Genomic DNA, 21,484 nt, shown 5'->3' with positions numbered 1-21,484 from the left:
TCACGTAAGAGCCGGCTCTTCGCGGCCAATCCCAGCGCAGTCTGAGAAATCAACAGCCAATGGCCCTCTCTAGGGGCAGTTCAACTTCCGGTCAGGCTGTCGGAAGTGTCCGGCCACATGCCTGAGCTGAGGCACTTCGGTTCCGGCGCTTCGAACCCTCCGCTGTGGGCTACGGAGAGCGGAGTCCGCGGGCGGGGGCAGTGTGCGCTGGCCGCTGGGTCTCCGAACCGCCCGGGGCCCAGGAGGTACAGAGGAAGGGTGGACAGGAGGAGGGGTTTGAGCGGCGCACACGGTGATGGCCGTTAGCTGGCTGGGGGCTCCAAGTAGGTCACTAGGAGGGGGCGGGGCAGGGCAGGGCGTCTCCTCAGCTGCATGTGTCCCGCTGGGGCCGGGCTGGCTACTCCCCTCAGGCTGGGCCATTTCGAGGGAGGAGGCAGCTGATGTCTCAGTGAGACGCAGGAAGTCGGGGGCGAACGTGGGGTCCGCGCCCTCCAGCGTGCAGAGGGATCTGCTCCCCTACTCCCATGGGGAAGAGCAGGGAGGGAGGCTAAGGAGAGGTCTCGCAGGCCCCTGGGGACATTGGAGGCTGCACCTCCCCAATAACTCCTGCTAGGGGTAGTGGGGAAGGATGGGGCAATGTGCCCTGACAGGGGCAGCTTTGCCATTGGCACCTAGGGCGCTGGGTGACCATCATGCCCTACCTCGCACAGAACAGGGTGGGCAAAGGCTGAGCAGCTGGTTTGCATCTGACATGCGTGGAGTGCAGTGCCCCCACGCCCGTAGGCCTGGCTCATTCACTTGCGGGGAGTGGGGACTCTTAATTTGGTAGAGGTTTCAAGGTAGATTTTAAAGTCTCATGATGAAGGGGTTCAATTGCCTTTGGGCATCAGTGAGCTATACCCCGAGAGGATCTGTCCCACACTGGATCCCCTTGTGAAGCCCTTTTGCACCTGAATTGCATGCTCACTGTGACTTCAGCTTCATGCCCTCCAGTAGCCTGGTGGCCAAGTCTTGGTAAATGGCTGCACAGTGATCAGAAAGCATTGATGAGGATGGTTCTGCATGGGGGGAGGCCAGTAATGCCCAGCGAATCTGCAACACATTTTGCCTTCAAATGCCATAATTTCTCTCTCCTCCCCTTTTATATCTCCCTGTGCTCATCCTCTCCTGCTTCTTGGCTACCATGCCCTATTTCTGCCTTGCTCTTTCCTTGCTGTGCTCCATTTGTCTTCCTCTCATCTGATCCCATCAAACCTAGATCTTCCATTCCTAACTTCTACTCAGCTCTCTGATTGGTAAACCTCTTCTATCTCTGAATAATTTGAGCAGAGTGGAAAGCTGAGTGTCTGTCAGATGCCTCTGCTCTATGCAAGTACTCCAGGTAGAGTTGAGAGTGGTTAAATTAGTGGTTAAATGTGTTGTAATGGCTCACCTGACTCATGGCTCTTGCATGTATAGCTGGTTTAGGGTTGATGGGCTATAGTTTCAGATGAGCTCAGTTCCCATATAGGTGCCTGAATGAAATGGCCATATTTTTAAATCGGCACCAAACAGATTCCAATGAAAACAACAGGAGGTGCAGGATGCTGCAAACTTTTGAAAAACTGGCCACTTACTAAAGTGCCTAAATGGTAGCTGAATTCTTCTGAAAATCTGACCTGACCCCTTCTTGAAATACAATTTACTACAATTAACAACTACAAAATGTTTCACGTGGGCACAGACTGTTTAGCACTCAATGAACTGTAGCTCTGGCCATCGTCTGAGATGCAGCTAGAACAATTTCTTCATCTTTCCTTGTAAATTATTTATTGTGTCAGTCTTAAAAGCTAATAAATTATGTTTATCACACGATTTAGGCCTCCTACCAACCATTTTCATGCCTATACGTGAAAGCCACTGGTGTCCTAGGACTCCTTTAAACTTCAACAGCTTGATACTGAGATGGGCTGAACACCTGCACTCCTCTGCAAACATATTGATAGGACATAGGATCAATGATAATAGATAGATTCTTTAATTCTGAAAATTTCAGGCTGGATAATGATTCTGTTTAGAGTATGGAACAATATGGGGCTAAACCACATTGTGTAGAAAATAAGGAACAGTTCTTATATTGTAAAATAAATAGTAAGTAACCTCATGTCTCCTTTCTGCTGCTGCTTCCTACAAGCTGTTTGATTGCCTTCTCTGTATAATCAAGAATAGGAGTTTTGTATGTTTTCTCCCTTCAAGTTATTCTCAAGGTTTTAGGTATGATCCTTCCTGCTCTTTACTTCTTCAGATCACATCCATGTTTCTCTTCTGTGTTAGCTTTTTTTTTTTTTTTTTTTAAAAGAAAGATATTTCTTACTCCAGTTCCATGTCCTCAAGACCAAGCTACCACTAACTGGGAATCTTGTTGGCAGTCTCACACAAGAGGGACAGGACTGAGTGGGCCATGGGGTCTCAATTCACCTGTGGAATTCAGGGCAGAGTTGGAGCACGTTTCTGAGTCAGCAAATAGTCTGGAAGCATGTGCAATTCTATGGTCACATTAATGATAGAAAGGTAAGGGAAGTGTCATTTGATTCATAAAAATCTACAGGATCATAATTTCAGTGGTATTACCCTCTGAAGCATGGCGGGGGGACTCACTCCCACTCCAAATCCTCCAGTTGGTGGAATTTTTTGATAATACATTGTCATCAGAAATGGGTCAAGTTGGATATCATTTGAAAGCCCTTTCTTTCACAAAACACAAGGGTACCCAACATGACAAACCTAGAACAATTGTGTAGATATACATTAGAGAAAATGTTTAAAAATCAACTTTTAAAAATTATATTTTAACACAGGCATGTCAAACATGCAGCCCTCACAAAGCTAAATCATGGCCCTTGACTGATCATGCTGTGTCATCAGTTAATGCCAGAACTGGATACCTGATTAATTTTTTGATGTTACAGATTACTATAAATGGAAGGAGTACTTCGAGTTGATTTGCCATCATTGGCAAAAAAGAAGCGGTTCAGTTGTATCGACTATCGGCTTTGTTTTTTATGCCAAAAGAGTTGTAATGAGGCACTGGTTAAGATGTCAGCATCGAGTCAGAAATTACTGGAATCCATCTGCAAATGGTATGCACATCGTTACATAACGTACATTATATAATTTAATCAATTACAATCTCAAAGTAATTTATTGCAAAATCCTTGTTTTTACTTTGGTCTTGATCCTTTTTAGGCATTAGTGTGGAGATAAAGAGTAACATCTAGTAGCTGCATCTTTGGAGAATACCACCGTGGAGAACTGGGTTAAACAAAATGCTTCAGTGGCACCTCACATGCTTATAAGAAGTGCGCCCATAAACTGAATTTGGAAAGGCTGGAGAGAAAGTACATCAAGCACCCAGGAAAATGTTGAAGATGCCAGGATGAGTGCCATCTGTGGGCTAGTCTTTGCTGTTCTGTATTTGATCTGTCAGGACTGCTAATTGGCATTTGTACCTCGCAGCACTGGAAGACTTTGTTAAATACTTCTTTGCTGTAGATTTAACCAGCTATATTGTGATGATTGCCTGGTACCTCCCTGAAATAAGAGGTGTAGAAAAATGGAGGAATTTTGAAAGGGAAATTGGGTTGTTAAAAGGCCGCCAGCTCCCTTCTGTGCACTTGGTTCAGATGAAGCCCTAGAACAGTGAAAGAGCCTTTGGATACTGTGTTATGCCCACTCTACCCCCCTTCACTTTCATTGCTCTATTTTTATGTTCTAGGGCAGTGGTTCCCAAACTTGTTCGGTCGCTTGTGCAGGTAAAACCCCTGGTGGGCTGGGCCGGTTTGTTTACCTGCCACATCTGCAGGTTCAGCCAATTACGGCTCCCAGTGGCCGTGGGTTGTGGCCACGATTGGCTGAACCTGTGGATGCGGCAGGTAAACAAACCGGCCCAGCCCACTAGGTGCTTTCCCTGCACAAGCGACCGAACAAGTTTGGGAACCACTGCCCTAGAACATAAAAATAGAGCAATGAAAGTGAAGGGGGGTAGAGTGGGCATAACACAGTATCCAAAGGCTCTTTCACAGTTTTTCCTGACAAATCCAGAACTCCATCCATCAAGTTTTCAATGAAACATTAAGCATAACTGGGATGACTTCCCCAGAAAAAGCCAAGCTCCATCTAAATTCATTAGGTGCAGTTATATGCCAAGAATGGGCAATTTTAAAGCTACAGGATGGCAACCTATTTGGGCCGGAGCTCATTAATATTAAGATAAAAACAGTCTTCAGTGATGAGATAGCTGAAGATGTCAGTCAAATACATACTTCTGGTCATGATTTGTATGAAACCTTTAAAACCCAAAGAATTATTCCAGGCTCTTTCAATCTATGGGCTCCAGTCAAGAAGAACAGACTAAAGCTGTGCTCTTATATAAGAGATAAAGTCATAGTGAAGGTGGCAGGGACAATTACTGAGTTAACCACACATAGGACATTGTTTGCTCTTCTCCTGGTTGTGCCCAGATCTCAAAATGATGTTGATATATGAGACTTTGAAAAAGTACAAGTTCTCTGTGGTACCAAAACTGATGTTTGAATGTGATAGAACAATGTATATGTGCCAGGCGAAAAGCAAACTAATGCACATCTTCCATTGTGTTCCTAAGCCACCACCTATTAACAATGTGACTGGGACCTTATACCAGCAGATGCCTTTCAGCATAGCAGTCATAGATGCTATGGTTGAGATATATGCTCTCAACAAACCAGAAACTGTTAATACCTGCCAAGATTTGGCTGAACACTTCATTATGAAGCTACAGAGAAAATACTGGATGTATGACAAAGTCCCCCTTGCATTTGATATGTATGCAGAGAAAGCAATGAAAAATAGTACCAGGAAGAAGACACTCCATGGTATTACAACTGTCCAATACAAAATAATTGACTCCACAAACTTCTCCAATGTCACAATGGAAGATTGACTGGAAAGACCAAATTATCTTACTGGAAGGCATTTGATTAAGCCTCCAGAGACTTTCCTCACTCTTAAGGTACTCGGAACGGCTGAGAGAATCACTGATGAGGTCATAAATGCACTGGAGGCGTTTGTATGCTGAGTTTATCATTTTAAGACCAACATGACAGCACTCGCAGAGCTACATAGATGGATGTTTTCCAAGAAGCAGACAAATGGAGAAAAATTGCCACTGACAAGGGGTGCGTTTATACCTGCTAACACCAACGCAAATTATTGAGTAATGGAATGGCTCCAGGATGATTGAACACATCCAAAACTATTCTCCCTATGGATGAGTCTTGTTGTGTGTGAAATAGCATATACTTCTGAATTAATCCTTCAGCTAATCAAATGTTCATCTGCAAATACCAGATGCTCACTCTGTAAATGTTTGGCCATCAGCCTGTCTTGTATGGAGATGTGCGAGTGTGGTGTGGACAGAGGTCAGTGTGACAGCATGTCTAGCAGTGGTGCCCTAGACCAAGATGACATGGATGGTGATTTTGCTGAATAAATGTTTTGAATCCTACATGTCAAGGCAAACTTCTCTAGAATTACCAAAGATCAATGTCTTTTTTTTTTTATGTAAGCATTGCATTCCTGCGTTGAAGTATAATTAAATAAAGTTGATTTTTAAGCATTTTCTCAAACATAATTGTTCTTGGTTTGTCATGTTGGATACCATTATATTTGTGAGAGAAAGGGCTTTCGAGTGATACCCATCTCAACCCATTTCCAACATTACCCTGTTATCAAAATTTCCACCGACTGGAGGACCTGGAGCTAGGGGGAGGAGGATGCGAGTTCCCGCCTGTCGCAGAGGATACCATTGAAATTATGATTCTTTAGATTTTTATGAATCAACTGGCACTTCGCTGTCACTAACTTGCCCACAGAATGAGATTTTACTACATTACACTCCCAGACTAAAATGGAAACTTGCACAGCTGCTGCTCATGCTGTACCTTTCACTAGCACCACATTCATACCAAATAAGTATACATCTGTGTTTTCCTAATCCAAGCATAATCTAATAGTATTTGTAGACTTTGTGGGAGATGTTACAGTCACACCACCCTGTGCTGTGATCCTGTTAGATTTAGCTAAACAAGATCAAACTGGGTCAGTACTTGGATGATAGACCACTAAGGAAAACTGTAGGAAGTAGAGTTGGTGATCCAGTAGGTGTCAGCCAGTGCGGAACTGAACTGATGCTCCAATGTGGTGTTGGGGAGAACTGTGCTATTGGAAGTTCTGTCTTTTGAATGACACATAAAATCAAGATCTTGAGCATTTGTGATCATTATGGAGTCCATGGAGTAGGGCAGTATCCTGGCCAAATTCCAACTTGGGTAATTACGTTCTGCTCACTTAAGGTGTACAGTGATGGTTTCCACATATTGGTGTTGGATAAAGTGACTCCTATGCATAGTTTGAGATTCAATTCAAGTCTGTAAAGCACTTTGGGATCTTCCAGAATGAACGGTGCAATAGAAATGTCACCTTATCCTTTACAGATCGTTCCAGAAAGCCTCGTGTTGAATGACTTCAGTGCTGATTTCCTTGAAGTGCCAGTGTTCCAATTCATTATTTGGTATGTCCGAGGTGTATAGGATAGCAAGGGAGTGTATTTTCCCTATGTACATTGCACTGAGGCAGTTAATAATTTTTCTGTCTCCCTGAACTCTCCTGTTTTTGTACCCAGATTTGATTACTTGCATGCAATGTTTGCCTTATGCATCCACAAGTTTTCTGGATGAGATCACTGTATTTCACTGGGATATTGCTTCTGGTCTATAGCAGGTAGACCTTATACTGATTAGGTCTTAATTCTTTTACTCCACGTTAAAGATAGAACCAAGAAAAAAATGGTTACTCACCTTCTTGTAACTGTTGTTCTTCGAGATGTGTTGTTCACGTCCATTCCAATTAGGTGTGTGTATGCACGTGCACGGTAGCCAGAAGATTTTTCCCCTAGCAGCATCAGTCGGGTCGGTCTGGGCACCCCCTGGAGTTGCACCTTCATGGCGCTCAATATAGAGCCCTGCTGACCCGCCACCCCCTCAGTTCCTTCTTGCCGGCTACTCCGACAGAGGGTTAGGAGGAATGGACATGAACAACACATCTTGAAGAACAACAGTTACAAGAAGGTGAATAACCGTTTTTTCTTCTTTGAGTGTGTGTTCATGTCCATTCCAATCAGATGACTCTCAAGCCCAGATTCAGGAAGTGAGGTCGGAGTCGTCCACTGATTGGAGCACCGCTCTTCCAAAGGCCGCATCATCTTTGGTCTGTTCGGTGATTGCATAGTGCATGATGAAAGTGTAAATGGAGGATCATGTTGCTGCTCTGCAGATTTCCTGGGTGGGAACCTGCACCAGGAACCATGTTGAAGAGGCCTGAGCCCTGGTGGAATGCACAGTGATGGAAGAAGCAAGTACTCCTGCCAGATTGTAGCACTCTCGGATGCAGAACGTGATCCATGAAGGAATCCATTGAGAAGAGACAGAAAGACATTTCATTCTGTCTGCCACTGCCATGTTTCGGAACGGTTTCATTCTCTCAGTGTAGAAGGCTAGTGCTCTGTGGACATCCAATGAGTGAAGTCTTTTCCCCCTGCTGCCAGGGCCAGCTCCAGCTCTTTTGCCACCTCAAGCAGCGGAAAAAAAATATTGAGCTGCCGCAGAAGTACCACCGAAGATGAAAAGACGGAGTGAAGGACCCACTCCTGGCCGAATTTCCGCCAAAGACTAAAATGGAGCGCCGAAGTGCTGGACGTGTCTCTCCAATAACAGACAGCTTCCTTCGCTGGTGCCTGGAGCTGGCCCTGCCTGCCATTTGAGTGTGGCTTAGTATAGAATACCAGTAGAAGATATCCTGGTTGGTATGAAACTGGGAAGCAACCTTTGGGAGGAAAGCTGGGTGAGGTCTGAGCTGGACCTTGTCCTTATGGAACACAGTGTAAGGAGGTTGAGGCTGACGTTATTGCTACCAGAAATGCTACCTTGTATGAGAGATGGAGCAGGGAGCATGTCGCCAAAGGTTCAAAGGACGATCCCATGAGTCTGGAAAGGACCAATTTGAGGTCCCAAGCTGGGACAGGCTGCTGGAAATGCGGGTATAGCCTGTCAAGCCCTTTAAGGAAACGGCTGACCATAGATTTGACAAAGATCGAGTGGCCCTCTGCACCTGGATGAAAGGCAGAGATGGTGGCCAAGTGAACCCTTACTGACGACATGGACAGCCCCTACTGCTTGAGATGGAGGAGATAGTCTAATATAAATTGCACAGAGGCAAGCATCGGGGGAGAATGATGCTGCACTGACCAGACTGAAAATCTCTTCCACTTAGCAAGGTAGGTAGCCCTGGTGGAGGGCTTTCTACTGCCCAGGAGGACTTGCCTAACAAAGTCTGAGTAGAAGAGCTCCATTGGGCTCAACCATGGAGCTTCCACACCATGAAATGCAGCGACTCTAGGTTTGGGTGTTGGAGACCCCCACGATCCTAAGTTAGTAAGTCTGGGAAGAGCGGCAAAGTGACTGGAGCTTCCATGGACATTTTCAGGAGCGATGTGTACCAGTGTTGGCAGGGCCAGGCTAGAGCTATCAGAATCACCGAAGTTTCTTCCCTCCATATCTTGAGTACTTTGTGAACCAGAGGGATGGGCAGGAATGCATATAGGAGATGGCCTCCCCGTGGAAGGAGGGACACATCCATGATGGATCCTGGGGTGTGATTCAGGAAGGAGCAAAACTGCTGACACTTCCTGTTGGATTGTGTGGCGAACAGGTCTATCTGGGGAAAACCCCACTGATGGAAAATTGAGTTCAGGATGTCCTGGCGAAGGGACCACTCATGGTTGTGGAATGACCTGCTGAGATGAATTGCCAACTCATTCTGTACTCCAGGGACGTACGATGCTTGCAGGTGTATCGAGTGTTCTACACAGAAGTCTCGCAGCATGAGGACTTCCTGGCACAGGGTAGAGGAGCGTGCACCCCCATTTGTTGATACACAACACCATGGCGATGTTTTATATCAGTTGTGACAGACATCTCCCTTTTAGGTGTGCTCGGAAAGTCTGGCATGCCAGACATTCAGCTCTCTGACATTGATGTGAAGAGAAGATCTGCCTGGGACCAGAGGCCTTGGGTTCTGAGGTCTCCCAAATGTGCCCCCCAACCCAAGTCTGACGTGTCCTTCACTAGTGAGAGGGCTGGTCAAAGGGACCTCTGCACATACTACCTGTGGGTAGAGCCACCACAGGAGGGAATCAGGTACCAGGCGAGGCAGAGTTACAGTCCTGTCCAAACTGACCCGGGCTGGCCGATACGCTGACACCAGCCATGACTGAAGAGGTCGAAGTCTGGCATGCTGTACTATGTAGGTACAAGCTACCCTGTGTCCTAGAAGTTTTAGGCAGTTCCATGCTGTGTTGGTGGAACATTGTCTGAGACCTCGAATAATGTCACCCAGGGCTTGAAATCTCGCTTCTGGAAGGAATGCCCTGGCGTATGTCGATTCCAGTACCATCCCTACAAATTCTGTCATCTGAACTGGGGATAGCATTGATTTCCTCTTGTTCAATAGCAGGCCCACTTCATCGAAAGAAGCTCTTATGAAGATGAACTGCATTTCTACTTGAGTCCTGGATTGGCCCTTGATCTGTACCTGTTGCCTGTGGAGGAACGTGGCCACGACTGCCATGCACTTGGTGAATACAAGGTGTGGCTGACAGGCTGAATGGAAGGACTATGTACTGGTAGTAGGTGGTGTTCACCACAAACCTGAGGTATTTTCTGTCGGACTGAGTTATTATTATGTGAAAGTATGCATCCTTCAAGTTGAGGGTGGCATACCAGTCTTCTGGATCTAATGAAGGGACATTGAAGGATGGTGGAATGGCGGGAGGGTACAGAATAGGATGGAATATCCCCTCTCTACTGTGCAGAGCGCTCAGCAGTTTGAAGTGATACGGGACCAAGAACAGTAGAAAGGGGACAGTCAGGATGAAAAGGTAAGGCGGGGTAGATCCAGTTTTTGTTCTGGTGTGCTGTCCTCAACTGCACTTCAGAAGGCCTGTTTTGGGCTGGAAGGTGGCTTGGATTGGCCAGAGCCCTGGCCTGATGATGGGTGTGGCCTTTTCCTGCCACTCCTGTTCCTCCTCTTGGAACCATCCTGATGGTTCTGCTGGTAGAAGCACGGGGAAGGTTGTGGTCTAAAATGCTTCTGCTGCGTAACAGGAGTATGGAGGCCCAATGATTTGAGAGTGGTTCTTGAGTCCTTTTGGCTATGCAGCCTTTTATCTGTTTTCTCGGAAAAGAGAGCCGAATCCTTGAATGGGAGGTCCTGAATAGTCTATTGGATCTCATATGGCAGGCCCGAGACCTGGAGCCACAAGGCCCTTGTCATGGCTATGCCCGTAGCTGCATCTGTGCCATCCAGTGCGGCTTGTAGCAAAGCTCGTGATATGAGCTTTCCCTTCTTCACCAGAGCTGAAAACTCGGTGCAGGAGTCCTGCAGCATCAGCTCCACAAATTTCACCATTGTTCCAAATGTGTTGTAGCAGTACCTGCTGACAGGTAAAGGTCAAGTTGTTTTGCCTCCTGATTTCTTTGGGGAGGGTCCGTGGAAGCCCTGGCATTCAGGTTAGTTGGCAGCATCAATAATGAGAGAGTCAGGTGGGGGATATGCATACAAATGCTTGTAGCCCCTGGATGGCACAAAGTAGCACCTTTTGTTATGCTTAGCTGTAGGGGGCATTGAGGCTGGAGTCTGCCACAAAGTTTTTGTGGTGTCAGAGATGATCTTTATAAGAGGCAAGGTGATACGTGCAGGTCTGGAGGGGGCAAGGATGTCTACCACTGGATCTGCGTCCTTCACTACCTCCTCTGCCTGAATGCCCACGCCCTGGGCAACCCGCCGCAGCAATTGCTGTAGAACCCTGCTGTCTTCCAAGGCTGGGGCTGTAGCCAGGCCCACCAGCGCCTTGTCCAGTGAGGATGAGGAAGAGACCCCCTTAAGGGGTGGCTGCTCCCTTCCTTCTGCACCCAAAGGGTCCCGCGGCACCTGGATTTCTTGGGCCGGTGCCAACTCAGATGGGGTCATGCCTCTTGGTGTCAGGACTGCATACACCAGTGCTGAAAGTGTAATAGGTGCCAAGCCTGTCGTCGGTGCCGGACCCCTTGTCAGTGTTGGAGACATCTGAGCCAAAACAACTGGAGCTGGTGCAGGCGGCGATGGGAATCATAGAATATCAGAATTGGAAGGGACCTCAGGAGGTCATCTACTCCAACCCCCTGCTCAGAGCAGGACTAATCTCCAGACAGATTTTTTCCCCCAGATCCCTAAATGGCCCCCCCTTAACGATTGAACTCACAACCCTGGGTTTAGCAGGCCAGTGCTCAAACCACTGAGCTATCCCTCCTACCTCGGGTGGCAATGCAGCTATCCCTGATCCTGCCAATGCCAACGGTGCTGGCAGGGGTACAAACATGGCTGAGGCCACTGACGTTGCCTGGGATGTGACCCTTGGCTCTGACCTTGGCTTTGATGAAAAGCCCAGGGAGTCCAAAATGGCCATTGCTCCAGGGGCTGCCATTGCACGGGCCACGGTGCCAGGTAAGATTTCCGATCCTGTGTTGACACTCCTACGAGACCAACAGGAGTCCAACTCTGCGGTATCTGAAAAAGAGGACCACGGAAGAGGGGTATTTCTAGGCGTCAGCTGTTCATGCTGAGGGCTCGGGGACCGGCGCAGCTGGTGGGTCTGTTCTGCTGCCAGGGATTGGCACACTGGGGGTGGAGATCAGTGGGGCATCATGGCAGGTTTTCTCCCTGAAGGTGCTGGGGGAGCGACCAGTGCCAGCGACCTGTCCAGTCTAGAAGGGGAGAATGCTGCCGTGAGATGGAGCAATTCTTGGGCTGCCTTGAATGCCTCTTGAGTCAAAGGGAGGTGCAGCTCCTGGTTTGGCCTCGGTGAACAAAGAGGGTCCAGACTCAACTGCCCTTCCATGTGGGCAGGAGTTGACGCAACCATCACCGGTGGTGGAGCGGAAGTAGTGTGGCCCCACTCGGGTCTCACAATGGCTGACTCCTTAGGCCTAACAGGGAGAACAACTGCTCTCTGGCCTCTTCTTCTGCGGTACTGGCAATTGAGAACGGTGCGTGCATGTGGCATGTGAGCCATGAATGGAGCTGGGACGGTACCGTAAGTACTTGTCCTTAGAATCATAAAATATCAGGGTTGGAAGGGACCTCAGAAGGTCATCTAGTCCAACCCCCTGCTCAAAGCAGGACTAAGAACAAGCCAGCACCAGTGCTTGTGCTGACAGTGCCAGAGCTCTCTGCACTGAGGAACTTGGCACAGGGTCAGTTGACCCGCAGTCAGACTGGGGGCGGAGTGCAGCCTCCATTAACAGGACCTTCAGGTGCTGATATCTATCCTTTAATGCCCTGGGCTGAAAGGTCTTGCAGATGGCACAATGATACTTCTGATGGTTCTCTCCTAAATGCTTCAAACACGAAGTGTGAGGATCGCTTCTGGGCATACATGTGCCACAGACTTCGCAGGCTTTGAAGCCCGGAGACCTTGGCATGCCCTGGTGTCAAGAGAGTGTAGGAGGGAAACCCTCCCTCCCCGCCCGAAGAAAACAATCTAACACTAAGGGCTACTGACTATTTAGTTAACACTACAGAGCGAATGAAAACTATGTATATAGACTGCTAAATGCACTTGCTAAGACAAGAGCACAGGAAAATTCCAGCTAATTGTCACTGGCGGTAAGAAGGAACTGAGGGGGTGGTGGGTCGGCTGGGGTCTATATTGAATGCCCTAAAGGCGCAACTCCAGGAGGCTCCCAGACCGACCCAACAGATGCTGCTATGGGAAAATCTTCCAGCTACCATGCATGTGCATGCGCAAACACCTGATTGGAATGGACTTGAACAAGCACTCAAAGAAGAATACACTGTTTTGGTTACCTCATGTAGTTCTAAGGAGAGTAGTTTTCTTGACCTTCATTATGTTAAGGTCAGCTTATGCCAGACTTCAGAGAGCTGATTAAATTTGAAGAATCCCAATAGAACAAGCCACCTCAGTGACTAACATTCTGTTGCCTTCGCTGGTATCAGTAACCCTTCAATTAGCAGCTAAAATCTGAAATGCACAAAGTAGTAATGGCTATTGACAAGAAGCTTGTAAATGAATGGGCAGTTCTCCCAGCCTTTCAAAGAGATCTGATGATTCAGCATGGCTGCACTGCAAGTGCCAAGTATGAGATAATCAGACCTGCAGAGCTGTATGCTGCATAGGCAGGATTGTTTCTGGAATGACTTTGGTTCTTTCTAAGCTACTTTCACCTCTTGTTGGTTGCCAGTCCTGCCTTTGGCAGCATGAGCATCATTGGCTCTGGACTCTCGTTTAAAGGCACTTTGTAAAATAATGTATTGTTTGCACAAAGCCTGTTTCTTAATTAGAACTGTTAATGGAATAAGTAATGCCGATTGTAAAGGGATGTAATGATGGTTATATAGCACTTTCATCCCAAAGGATCCCAAAGTGCCTTACAAGCTATATACAGCCACATATGCTCCAAAGTAGGAGCATCTCATGACATTTGGGTATCTCGTTAGTTTCGTGAATTGACTTTTGGGTACGTTGCTAGTAACTCTTTTTGTGAGCACACGATGGCGCCGTTGAAACCAGGTAGTTTTCAGGCCTAACAGTTTGCTCCATGAATTTGTTCAGAGCTGAGGGGAAACATGCGTGTGTCCTGTGTGTTGATGCTGCATGCCTAGTGGGAGTGTCATAAATGGTTGAGGGAATGGCAGAAGGAGGGGACGCCGGTGCTCCACCCATCCATCTGTGGGTGCGACGGGTAGGCGTCTACTGTGATGAACGCCGTAAAACATGGCTCGTGGCTGTGGAAGAGGCAAGTGACTTTCAAGCTTCTCAGTGATCATAGTTCTGACATTGTGGATGTCTTTACTGCACTGCTAATAACTGACTATTCTTCTCTTGTGTACTTTCCCGTAGGAGGCAGGTACCCTGAGGGCCCGGATTCAACGAGTTCGGGTCCCCCTGGGCGAGGCACTGCGACCCAGCCAACTTCCCCCATCGCAACTGCCTCACATGTGGCAGCTTTCTGAAGGCGAGCAGTACAGGGATAGTAACTCTCGCATTTGGGAGATACAGCACCACCTAATGGTAAGGCTGGTGGCAAACCTGAGTCATTCATGTTTGTGAAGTGATTTGAGATCACTGAGGAAATGTGCTGTAGAAGGGCAAAGAAATATTATTATTGACGTATATAAGCTCTTTGCCACAGTGGTTTAAGTGTACTGAGCTTTTCCTTGTCATTTACAGATCGGGGGAGTTGAGGAGCTGCTGCTTAGACTCATGCCCAGTGATTAACCTGGTAAGTGTCACCATTTCCTCTCATTCTTACTCTTCTTTAACTATATGTAGTGGTCCTTTAATATGAATTTTTGTCTTTCAGGAGCGGTGCCTCTAGGAAGATGTCCCTGTTTGTTTTGTACAATATATGATTCTCCCACCTCAGAGGTGGGAGGTGGCAGCTGTTTAACAGCACACAGCAGCACCACACAAGAGTTTAGGACAGGCAGTGAAGAAGAGTATCATGTCCAGTTGAAACTACAAGGGGCAGTTTTAGGTAGGCAGAATGTAATTTCCCTGACTGGAGTTTGGCCAGGATACTGGGGCTAATACCCCATCTGTTTTGAAAAGTGCCATAGGATTAATGACCATGGTCAGAATGTCTGTTTCATATCCTATCCACAAGACAGTACATCAGCATCTCTAGCACTGTGTGGGGACTTTGGCTTAATGGTGGCTCAGAGGGAAGAATGATGCCTCAATGCTACTTCTGCAGCATCTGTATTTTCTTTGGAATCTTCCATCCAACTACTAATCCCATCCACCTCTGCTTTTCTTTTGATCTCAAAGTGTCATGACAATAGGTCAAATTGTGTGTCAAAAATCCTATCTTAAAAAGGTTTGAGTCTGATAAGGTCATCTGCTGCATTTTTTGCTAGGTTGTTTTAATCTACTGATTGCCAAGACGTTTTATTAAAAAAAGTAATTCTTTCTTAGGACCACAAAAATATGCTTTTATTTATAAATTTCTCTCTAGAGGTAGTTATATGACAAATGCTGTTTCCCTAGCAGTGCCGCTCCCCCCAGCAATGTTGGTACATCAAAAGATATTTGAGCATAATAAGCTCTACCTGAACTGAACTGTTAAACTAAAACAACCATGTTCATTTAAGCATCATTCAGATTCAGCATGGGTGAGAGTTCACTAATTGCCAAATGGGAAAAGAACTAGATTTGACCAGGAAGAGATCTTCAGGTTTTACAAGATGAACCCTTCAGGATACCCATCATCTACTTTTCATTCCTTGCCTAACTTCAGCTGTCCCCAGTGATATCCTAGGATGTTTAAAGCATTGTTGCTCCCTGGGCCAATGGAGGACAGGAAAGGGGGAAGGCTCTGTGGTCAGATTGTGAGGATAAGGGATTCTTAGTGTGTCTCACAGTGACCCTAAAGCAGCATGAGACTGGCTTTGAATGAGGACCCATCTAGTTGTCCATTGTGATGAGGGTGTATGAGCAGGGAAAATGTGAGCTTCCTAGGGTCTCGCTAGTGCCTTGCCCAGCCCCTAGAGAAAACCCAAACCCCACTGTTTGTATAGTAACATTTTCCTATCATTCTAGTTCTGTGGATATGCCCCAGAAGGATCCCTGCCAGAAACAAGCCTGTGAAATACAGAAATGCTTGCAAGGTACCATGTGCAATATTTTCTTTTTGGTGTCTTTTGTTTTATTTTGTTTTGTTTTGAAATTTAACCCCATCCTCCTTTCTCCCTAGCAAGAGGAATAAGGCAAGGACAAAAAATGACTTAGTTGCAAATGTAATGTAATTGTAAAATCAGATTTTAATATCACCACATTGCATTTGATTTGATGTAACTAAACTCCACTACTGTACGACAAAGTTTGTTATAATAAAGGATAGTACTTATTTGTGTGTCTGGAGATAGATATATAGGAGAGGCAGTGATGGTGTAGTATGGGGTAAAGTTTGCATTAACCTGAATCTTGGATGGTCATGTTACTCACACGTAGTAAAATGAGCCACAGGTCACTCATTTTGGAAAATCCTAGGTGGGTGTGCGGGTTCTCTCCCGTGAGTTGTTCTTGCCAAGGCCCAGGGTTTCACTGTGTCTTCCCTTCCCTGTCCCATGTATGTCTGCAGCCTGTAGGGGAAACCACGAGAGGCTATCTATGGAGAGATGCTGCTGAGCTATAGGTGTCGTCCTCATTAAGCGTAGATTCATCAGCCTCCTTGCTTTCCCAGTGGCTGAGAGGGGCTGGGATATGAATGAGAGCTAATTGGCCTGGACTCATTCCAGCTAACCTAAAAGGAATGCTCACTGATCAGGGAAAGCACCAGGAGCAACGTACCCTCCTTTAGTCTCTACAGCTCCTGTTTACGCACAGCGAGATGTACAGGTGACACAACAGGAGGCCTGTGTCGCTCCCAGGCTAGATCACGGTCATGGGCTCTAGTTGGGTTACTCTGGCAGGATGTAAAACAGACAGGGTTGCTCTTCCCCTGGAAAGATTCTGATGCCTGTTCTGGAATCCCCAAGCTGCTCTTTATTAGTCTCTCATTGGGTCACTGTTTGCTCCTTCTTAGTCTTCAAAAAGCTTGGGAAAAAGATTATAGCAATGCCTGTTTGGGCAACGCAATCTCCGTCTCTTTTAACTGGGCTTGGCGGAATGAGTTTCATTGTTTTATAATTTCAATCAATAATTTTCATTTTTTTTCAATTTGTAACTATATTTTCAAAATTGCACAAAATTTTGGGGTTTAAACATTTTTTATTTTTATCCATTTAAATTTTCACAATTACAGGAAATCAGGGGGTCAGGGTCAGTGATTTAATGACAGTCAGTGTTGAAATTCAAAAAGATAAATTGACAATATATACAAGGTAAATATCCTTAAATCAAACTCTAATAAGTTCTCAAGCAGCATTTTTCTTACTTTGCCGATCTGGAAATTTTGATGATTATCAATTGGATGCGTCAGTTTTTGTGTGTAGGGTGAAACTGACATTTAGTGATGTTTACCAATAAAAATCTGGTCCTTTCAAGCCTACTTTATAGGGGGAGGTAGGTAACCCCAGCGTGGTCACCAAACCCTCCGGCCAGGAAAGCTTCCTGCAGACAGAGACTTTTATTAGCTAGCACCACTGTTCCACCTGCAGCAATAGCTGCTCAGTCATGCTAGGGGCTACCTCCCTCAAAATCCTCACATTCTTTGAAGGTGGTGGTCTGCCCTGCAAAGTGTTTTGGGATGTTACAGCATTGAACAAGCTGTGCTGCTGAGCCGAGTGTCAGTTTCAAAAAGTAAAGATTAAGGATGGCGCTGGAAAAGTAACATGTTCTGCAGAGCTTGAGAAGACTTAGCACCCTGGAGCACTATGGCTTCAAAAAGTGCCACAGCTATCTCTGCTTCTTAAAACCTGGGGTACCGTAGGTACTGGGAAGGGAAGGAGAGAGCTGTGTGGGTTTACATCCAATAGAAGGTTGCTTATTTCTAGTCTCAGCTCCTTTGAGCCAATTGAGGCACTGTGAGAAGAGGTATTTCACACAGGAAAGGGAGCAGGGGGCCTCATGCTGCTCTGCAGAGCTCTCTGCCTGCCCCCAAGAAATGATTCGTGCTGGTTGCAACCCATCCCTGGCCCCTCTTATGGGGCCCAAAGGCCTCTTTGACTAACTTGAGTGAAAAAAACAAACCATGCATCATCTCTCTCTACATTTGCACTATGTTCTTCATCTCGCATCTAAGGTTTAAATTCAACTCTAATCATTTATAGAAGCTCTCCAGCTTACACAAGTGTTCCGTTTTGGAATGCCTTACGTAAGTCGATCGAATTTTGCATAAGTCAGGAACAAATCTCTGACAATTATGCAAAAAAAAGCTTACAGAACTTATGGAATTTTTTCTGTAGGTCCAGATGTCCTTAAATCGGGTTTGCATAATCTGGGGAGCGTCTGTACTGGTGACCTCAGAATTGGATGGGGAATAAATCTGTGGGACAACAGAACTGAAGTCCAAACCCAGCTAGAGAGAACAGGGGTTGCAGGGCAGGCAATCAGTGAAGATTTGTTAATAAGTGTGACGTTCTCCACGTAGCAGTGGTAGATGCAACCCATCAGCTATACTCCCTCCATTAAAGCAAGTTATTTGCACCTCATCTCCTTAACACCATTTCCCCAGAACTAATACCTATTGCAGAGCAGGGGTGTGGATGGGATGGGGAAGTGGCCACAACAGGATCAAGGTCGATCCACAATATACAAGAACTTAACTGGGTTAGATGAGCCCCCTTTTTCATGCAGTTTACTCTCTAGTGCAGGATTAGCATCTCCCTTTTTTTATTTTACAGCCAACAACTACCTGGAGGCTAGATGTGAGGCTGTGCTCCAAGAGATGCGAAGATGCTGCGCCCAATACCCCAAGGGCAGATCCATCTGTTGTTCGGGGTTTGAGAAAGAGAAAAGAGAGAGGGAGAAGCTTAAGGCAGCTTCAAATGGGATTCATGCAGCACCACAGTAACAGGCTGCAGCTCCAAGAGGTTGTGGAGCGTGGCCCTCTCCTCAGACAAAGTAGCGTGCAAGTGGCAAATAATAAACAAACCTTCAGAGCTAAACCATGAGATTCAGGCTGGAGTGGAGGCCACCTCGAGGAATAAAACTGTTAAAATAATGTGTTGTTCAGACTGATAAGGAAGCCAGAGAAGAATCCTTCTTAGAATAAAACGTCCTGTGCACCAAATGTAAAATGCAATACAATGGATGGGCTGTTCAAAGGAGTCTGTTTTCTATCCCCAACTATTGTGACTTAGAATGTATTACTTCTCTCTAAACACAGTTTGTTTCTGATGCTTAATGTACTCACTAATCCATTCTCAGTAAGAATTTGAGGGTAAAATATAAAATTTATTCAGCCTTCTGGCATAGGATGTACAGGAAATAAGTTCAAGGAGAGTCTATTGAATTTGATGCATTAAGCAAGACCATCTTTGAGTAGCGGAAATATTCCTATCATTGAGCCATAGTTTCCCAAAGATGTGATCTGCTTTTCTAGTGCTTAAAGCAAGAATGGGAGTCAGCTCTGGGGTTTATTCCCAGCTCTGCCACAGTTCCTTTGAGACCACAAGTCACTTCACCGAGGTGCCTGTTTCCTCAGTTCTGCAATGAGGTATTGGATTAATGATTAATTGGACCACATTGCACAATAGTATTTGTATGACTTTAAAGATGTTGCAGAAGCATTTTATTTCAGGGAGTGCTAAAGGAAGAGAATCTTTTAAAGCCGTATTTATGGAAAATCGAGGTGTTGGTATAAAATGGATTTTTACGATGTTGAGAACAGCAGTCATCTTGTATGACTGAACATCTCTAAGCAATATGATATGCAATGAATTTGTGAGACTACAATGCCCAATTACACATAATTCTCTCATACAAAGCCTAATCAACTTTGTGCACTTCAGGGTGAGCATTACACTATCAAGCACAACTTAGTTTTGAAATATAGGTTTTTATGAACAATAAGACCACTGCAGTTACTCAACATAATAGGCAGCTATATCAAAGCACATGTGACAGATCCATTTGTGTCTTGTATTCTAAATACCATGATACAAAATAAATGACTGGAATAATATGAGTTCTCGCTAGGGGTATTTATTGTTGTCTGGTTAGAGCATAACCTTTTCTCTCACATGGTCAGGCAGATTGGCCGATTTCACGATTAAGGCCCCCACCCGCAAATATTTGGAAACTGTTTGGTGTGTTTATATCCTGAGTCTGTAATAATAAATGAATTTGTCACAGGAGTAACCTAGGATCTTGTTTTGATTAAGAGCTAGGAAAGTAATGAAGTGAAGTGTCTTTGAAGCTCTTTTTCATATTTACCTCATTTCCCATTCAAAGAGAAGTTGCAGCAATGCACAAAGGGCTGGCTAAAAGGTTTTTTACAGCCACAACTTTGCCTTAAGGACATCATAACTGCCCTACAGGGTCAGACTATGGTTCCTCTTACCCAATATCCTGTCTCTTGACAGTGGCCAGTACCAGAACTTTTGGGGAGGGTGTACAACAGGTCAGTAATGGAGTGTCTTCCACTCCCAGCTTTGTCCCAAGCATGGGGTTCTGGCCCTGACCATTTTGGCTAATATCCAGTGATAGACTTATCCAGTTCTTTTGTGAACCAAGTTGTACTTTTGGCCATCACAATATCCCATGGTGATGAGTTCCACAGATTAACTGCACTGTGTGAAAAAGTACTTCCTTGTTTGTATTAGATCTACTGCATGTTAATTTTGTCAGCTGACCCCTGGTCTTTGTATTCTGTGTAAGGGTAAATAACACTTATTCACTTTTTGCATAACCCTCTATCTCATCCACCCATAGTCATCTCTAAGCTAAACATTTTTGTCCTCTTCATCTTTGATAATCATTGTTGCCCTTCTCTAAACCCTTTCCAGTTCCCCTATGTTCTTTTTGCAATGGGGCAACCAACCAGAACTGGACACAGTACAGAGGGTGTGGATGCATCATGGATTTATGTAGTGGCATTGAGACATTTTCTGTCCTTTCTAGCCCTTTTCTAATGCTTCTTAATATTAACTTCTTTGACTGCTGCTGCACATTGAGCAAATGTTTTCAGAGAACTATTAATGGTGCCACTTTAGATCTCTTTTTTTAGACAGTAATAGCTAATTTAGAACCCACCATGTATCTATAGGTGGGATAATTTTCCCCACTGTGCATTACTTTGTATTAACATAAAAATTAATCTGCCAGGTTTGTGAGATCCCTTTGTAACTCCTAGCCAGCTGCTTTGGCCTTAGCTATCCTGCATACAGATGTGGTCTCTTCATCTCAAAAAAGATATACTGGCACTAGAAAAAGTTCAGAGAAGGGCAACTAAAATGATTAGGGATTTGGAGAGGTCTCATATGAGGAAAGATTAAAGAGGCTAGGACTCTTCAGCTTGGAAAAGAGGAGACTAAGGGGGGATATGATAGAGGTATATAAAATCATGAGTGATGTGGAGAAAGTGGATAAGGAAAAGTTATTTACTTATTCCCATAATACAAGAACTAGGGGTCACCAAATGAAAATAATAGGCAGCAGGTTTAAAACAAATAAAAAAGTTCTTCATGCAGCGCACAGTCAACTTGTGGAACTCCTTACCTGAGGAGGTTGTGAAGGCTAGGACTATAACAGCGTTTAAAAGACAAATTCATGGTGGTTAAGTCCATAAATGGCTATTAGCCAGGATGGGTAAGGAATCGTGTCCCTAGCCTCTGTTTATCAGAGGATGGAGATGGATGGCAGGAGATCACTTGATCATTGCCTGTTAGGTCCACTCCCTCTGGGGCA

General features: G+C 45.5%; 2 protein-coding genes across 2 annotated transcripts; both read left to right on the top strand.

The window, feature by feature from the left end:
• The first annotated feature begins 108 nt into the window (after nt 1-108).
• Nucleotides 109-19,932, top strand: CMC4 (C-X9-C motif containing 4). The gene is made up of 3 exons (XM_032772326.2): nt 109-245; nt 15,734-15,801; nt 18,478-19,932. The coding sequence occupies exons 1-3, from the start codon at nt 118-120 to the stop codon at nt 18,645-18,647; spliced, it is 366 nt and encodes a 121-aa protein (XP_032628217.1). The 5' UTR covers nt 109-117; the 3' UTR covers nt 18,648-19,932.
• On the top strand, nt 13,681-15,767 carry MTCP1 (mature T cell proliferation 1). Its single transcript, XM_075068683.1, has 4 exons — nt 13,681-13,928; nt 14,033-14,203; nt 14,363-14,414; nt 15,734-15,767. The coding sequence occupies exons 1-3, from the start codon at nt 13,809-13,811 to the stop codon at nt 14,408-14,410; spliced, it is 339 nt and encodes a 112-aa protein (XP_074924784.1). The 5' UTR covers nt 13,681-13,808; the 3' UTR covers nt 14,411-14,414; nt 15,734-15,767.
• Nucleotides 19,933-21,484: the final 1,552 nt, after the last annotated feature.

This window comes from Chelonoidis abingdonii, chromosome 8 (assembly GCF_003597395.2).
Source record: "Chelonoidis abingdonii isolate Lonesome George chromosome 8, CheloAbing_2.0, whole genome shotgun sequence".
Classification (NCBI taxonomy): domain Eukaryota; kingdom Metazoa; phylum Chordata; order Testudines; family Testudinidae; genus Chelonoidis; species Chelonoidis abingdonii.
Note: the sequence above shows the minus strand (reverse complement) of the source record. Positions and strands in the feature narration are given on the sequence as shown.

Bases quoted from the DNA above. Each gene is read 5' to 3' on its own strand.
- CMC4 (XM_032772326.2), top strand. From the start codon at position 118: ATGCCTGAGCTGAGGCACTTCGGTTCCGGCGCTTCGAACCCTCCGCTG. The intron at 246-15,733 runs GTACAGAGGAAG...CTATCATTCTAG, and splicing joins AACCGCCCGGGGCCCAGGAG to TTCTGTGGATATGCCCCAGA. The intron at 15,802-18,477 runs GTACCATGTGCA...TTTATTTTACAG, and splicing joins AATACAGAAATGCTTGCAAG to CCAACAACTACCTGGAGGCT.
- MTCP1 (XM_075068683.1), top strand. From the start codon at position 13,809: ATGGTTGAGGGAATGGCAGAAGGAGGGGACGCCGGTGCTCCACCCATC. The intron at 13,929-14,032 runs GCAAGTGACTTT...ACTTTCCCGTAG, and splicing joins GGCTCGTGGCTGTGGAAGAG to GAGGCAGGTACCCTGAGGGC. The intron at 14,204-14,362 runs GTAAGGCTGGTG...TGTCATTTACAG, and splicing joins AGATACAGCACCACCTAATG to ATCGGGGGAGTTGAGGAGCT.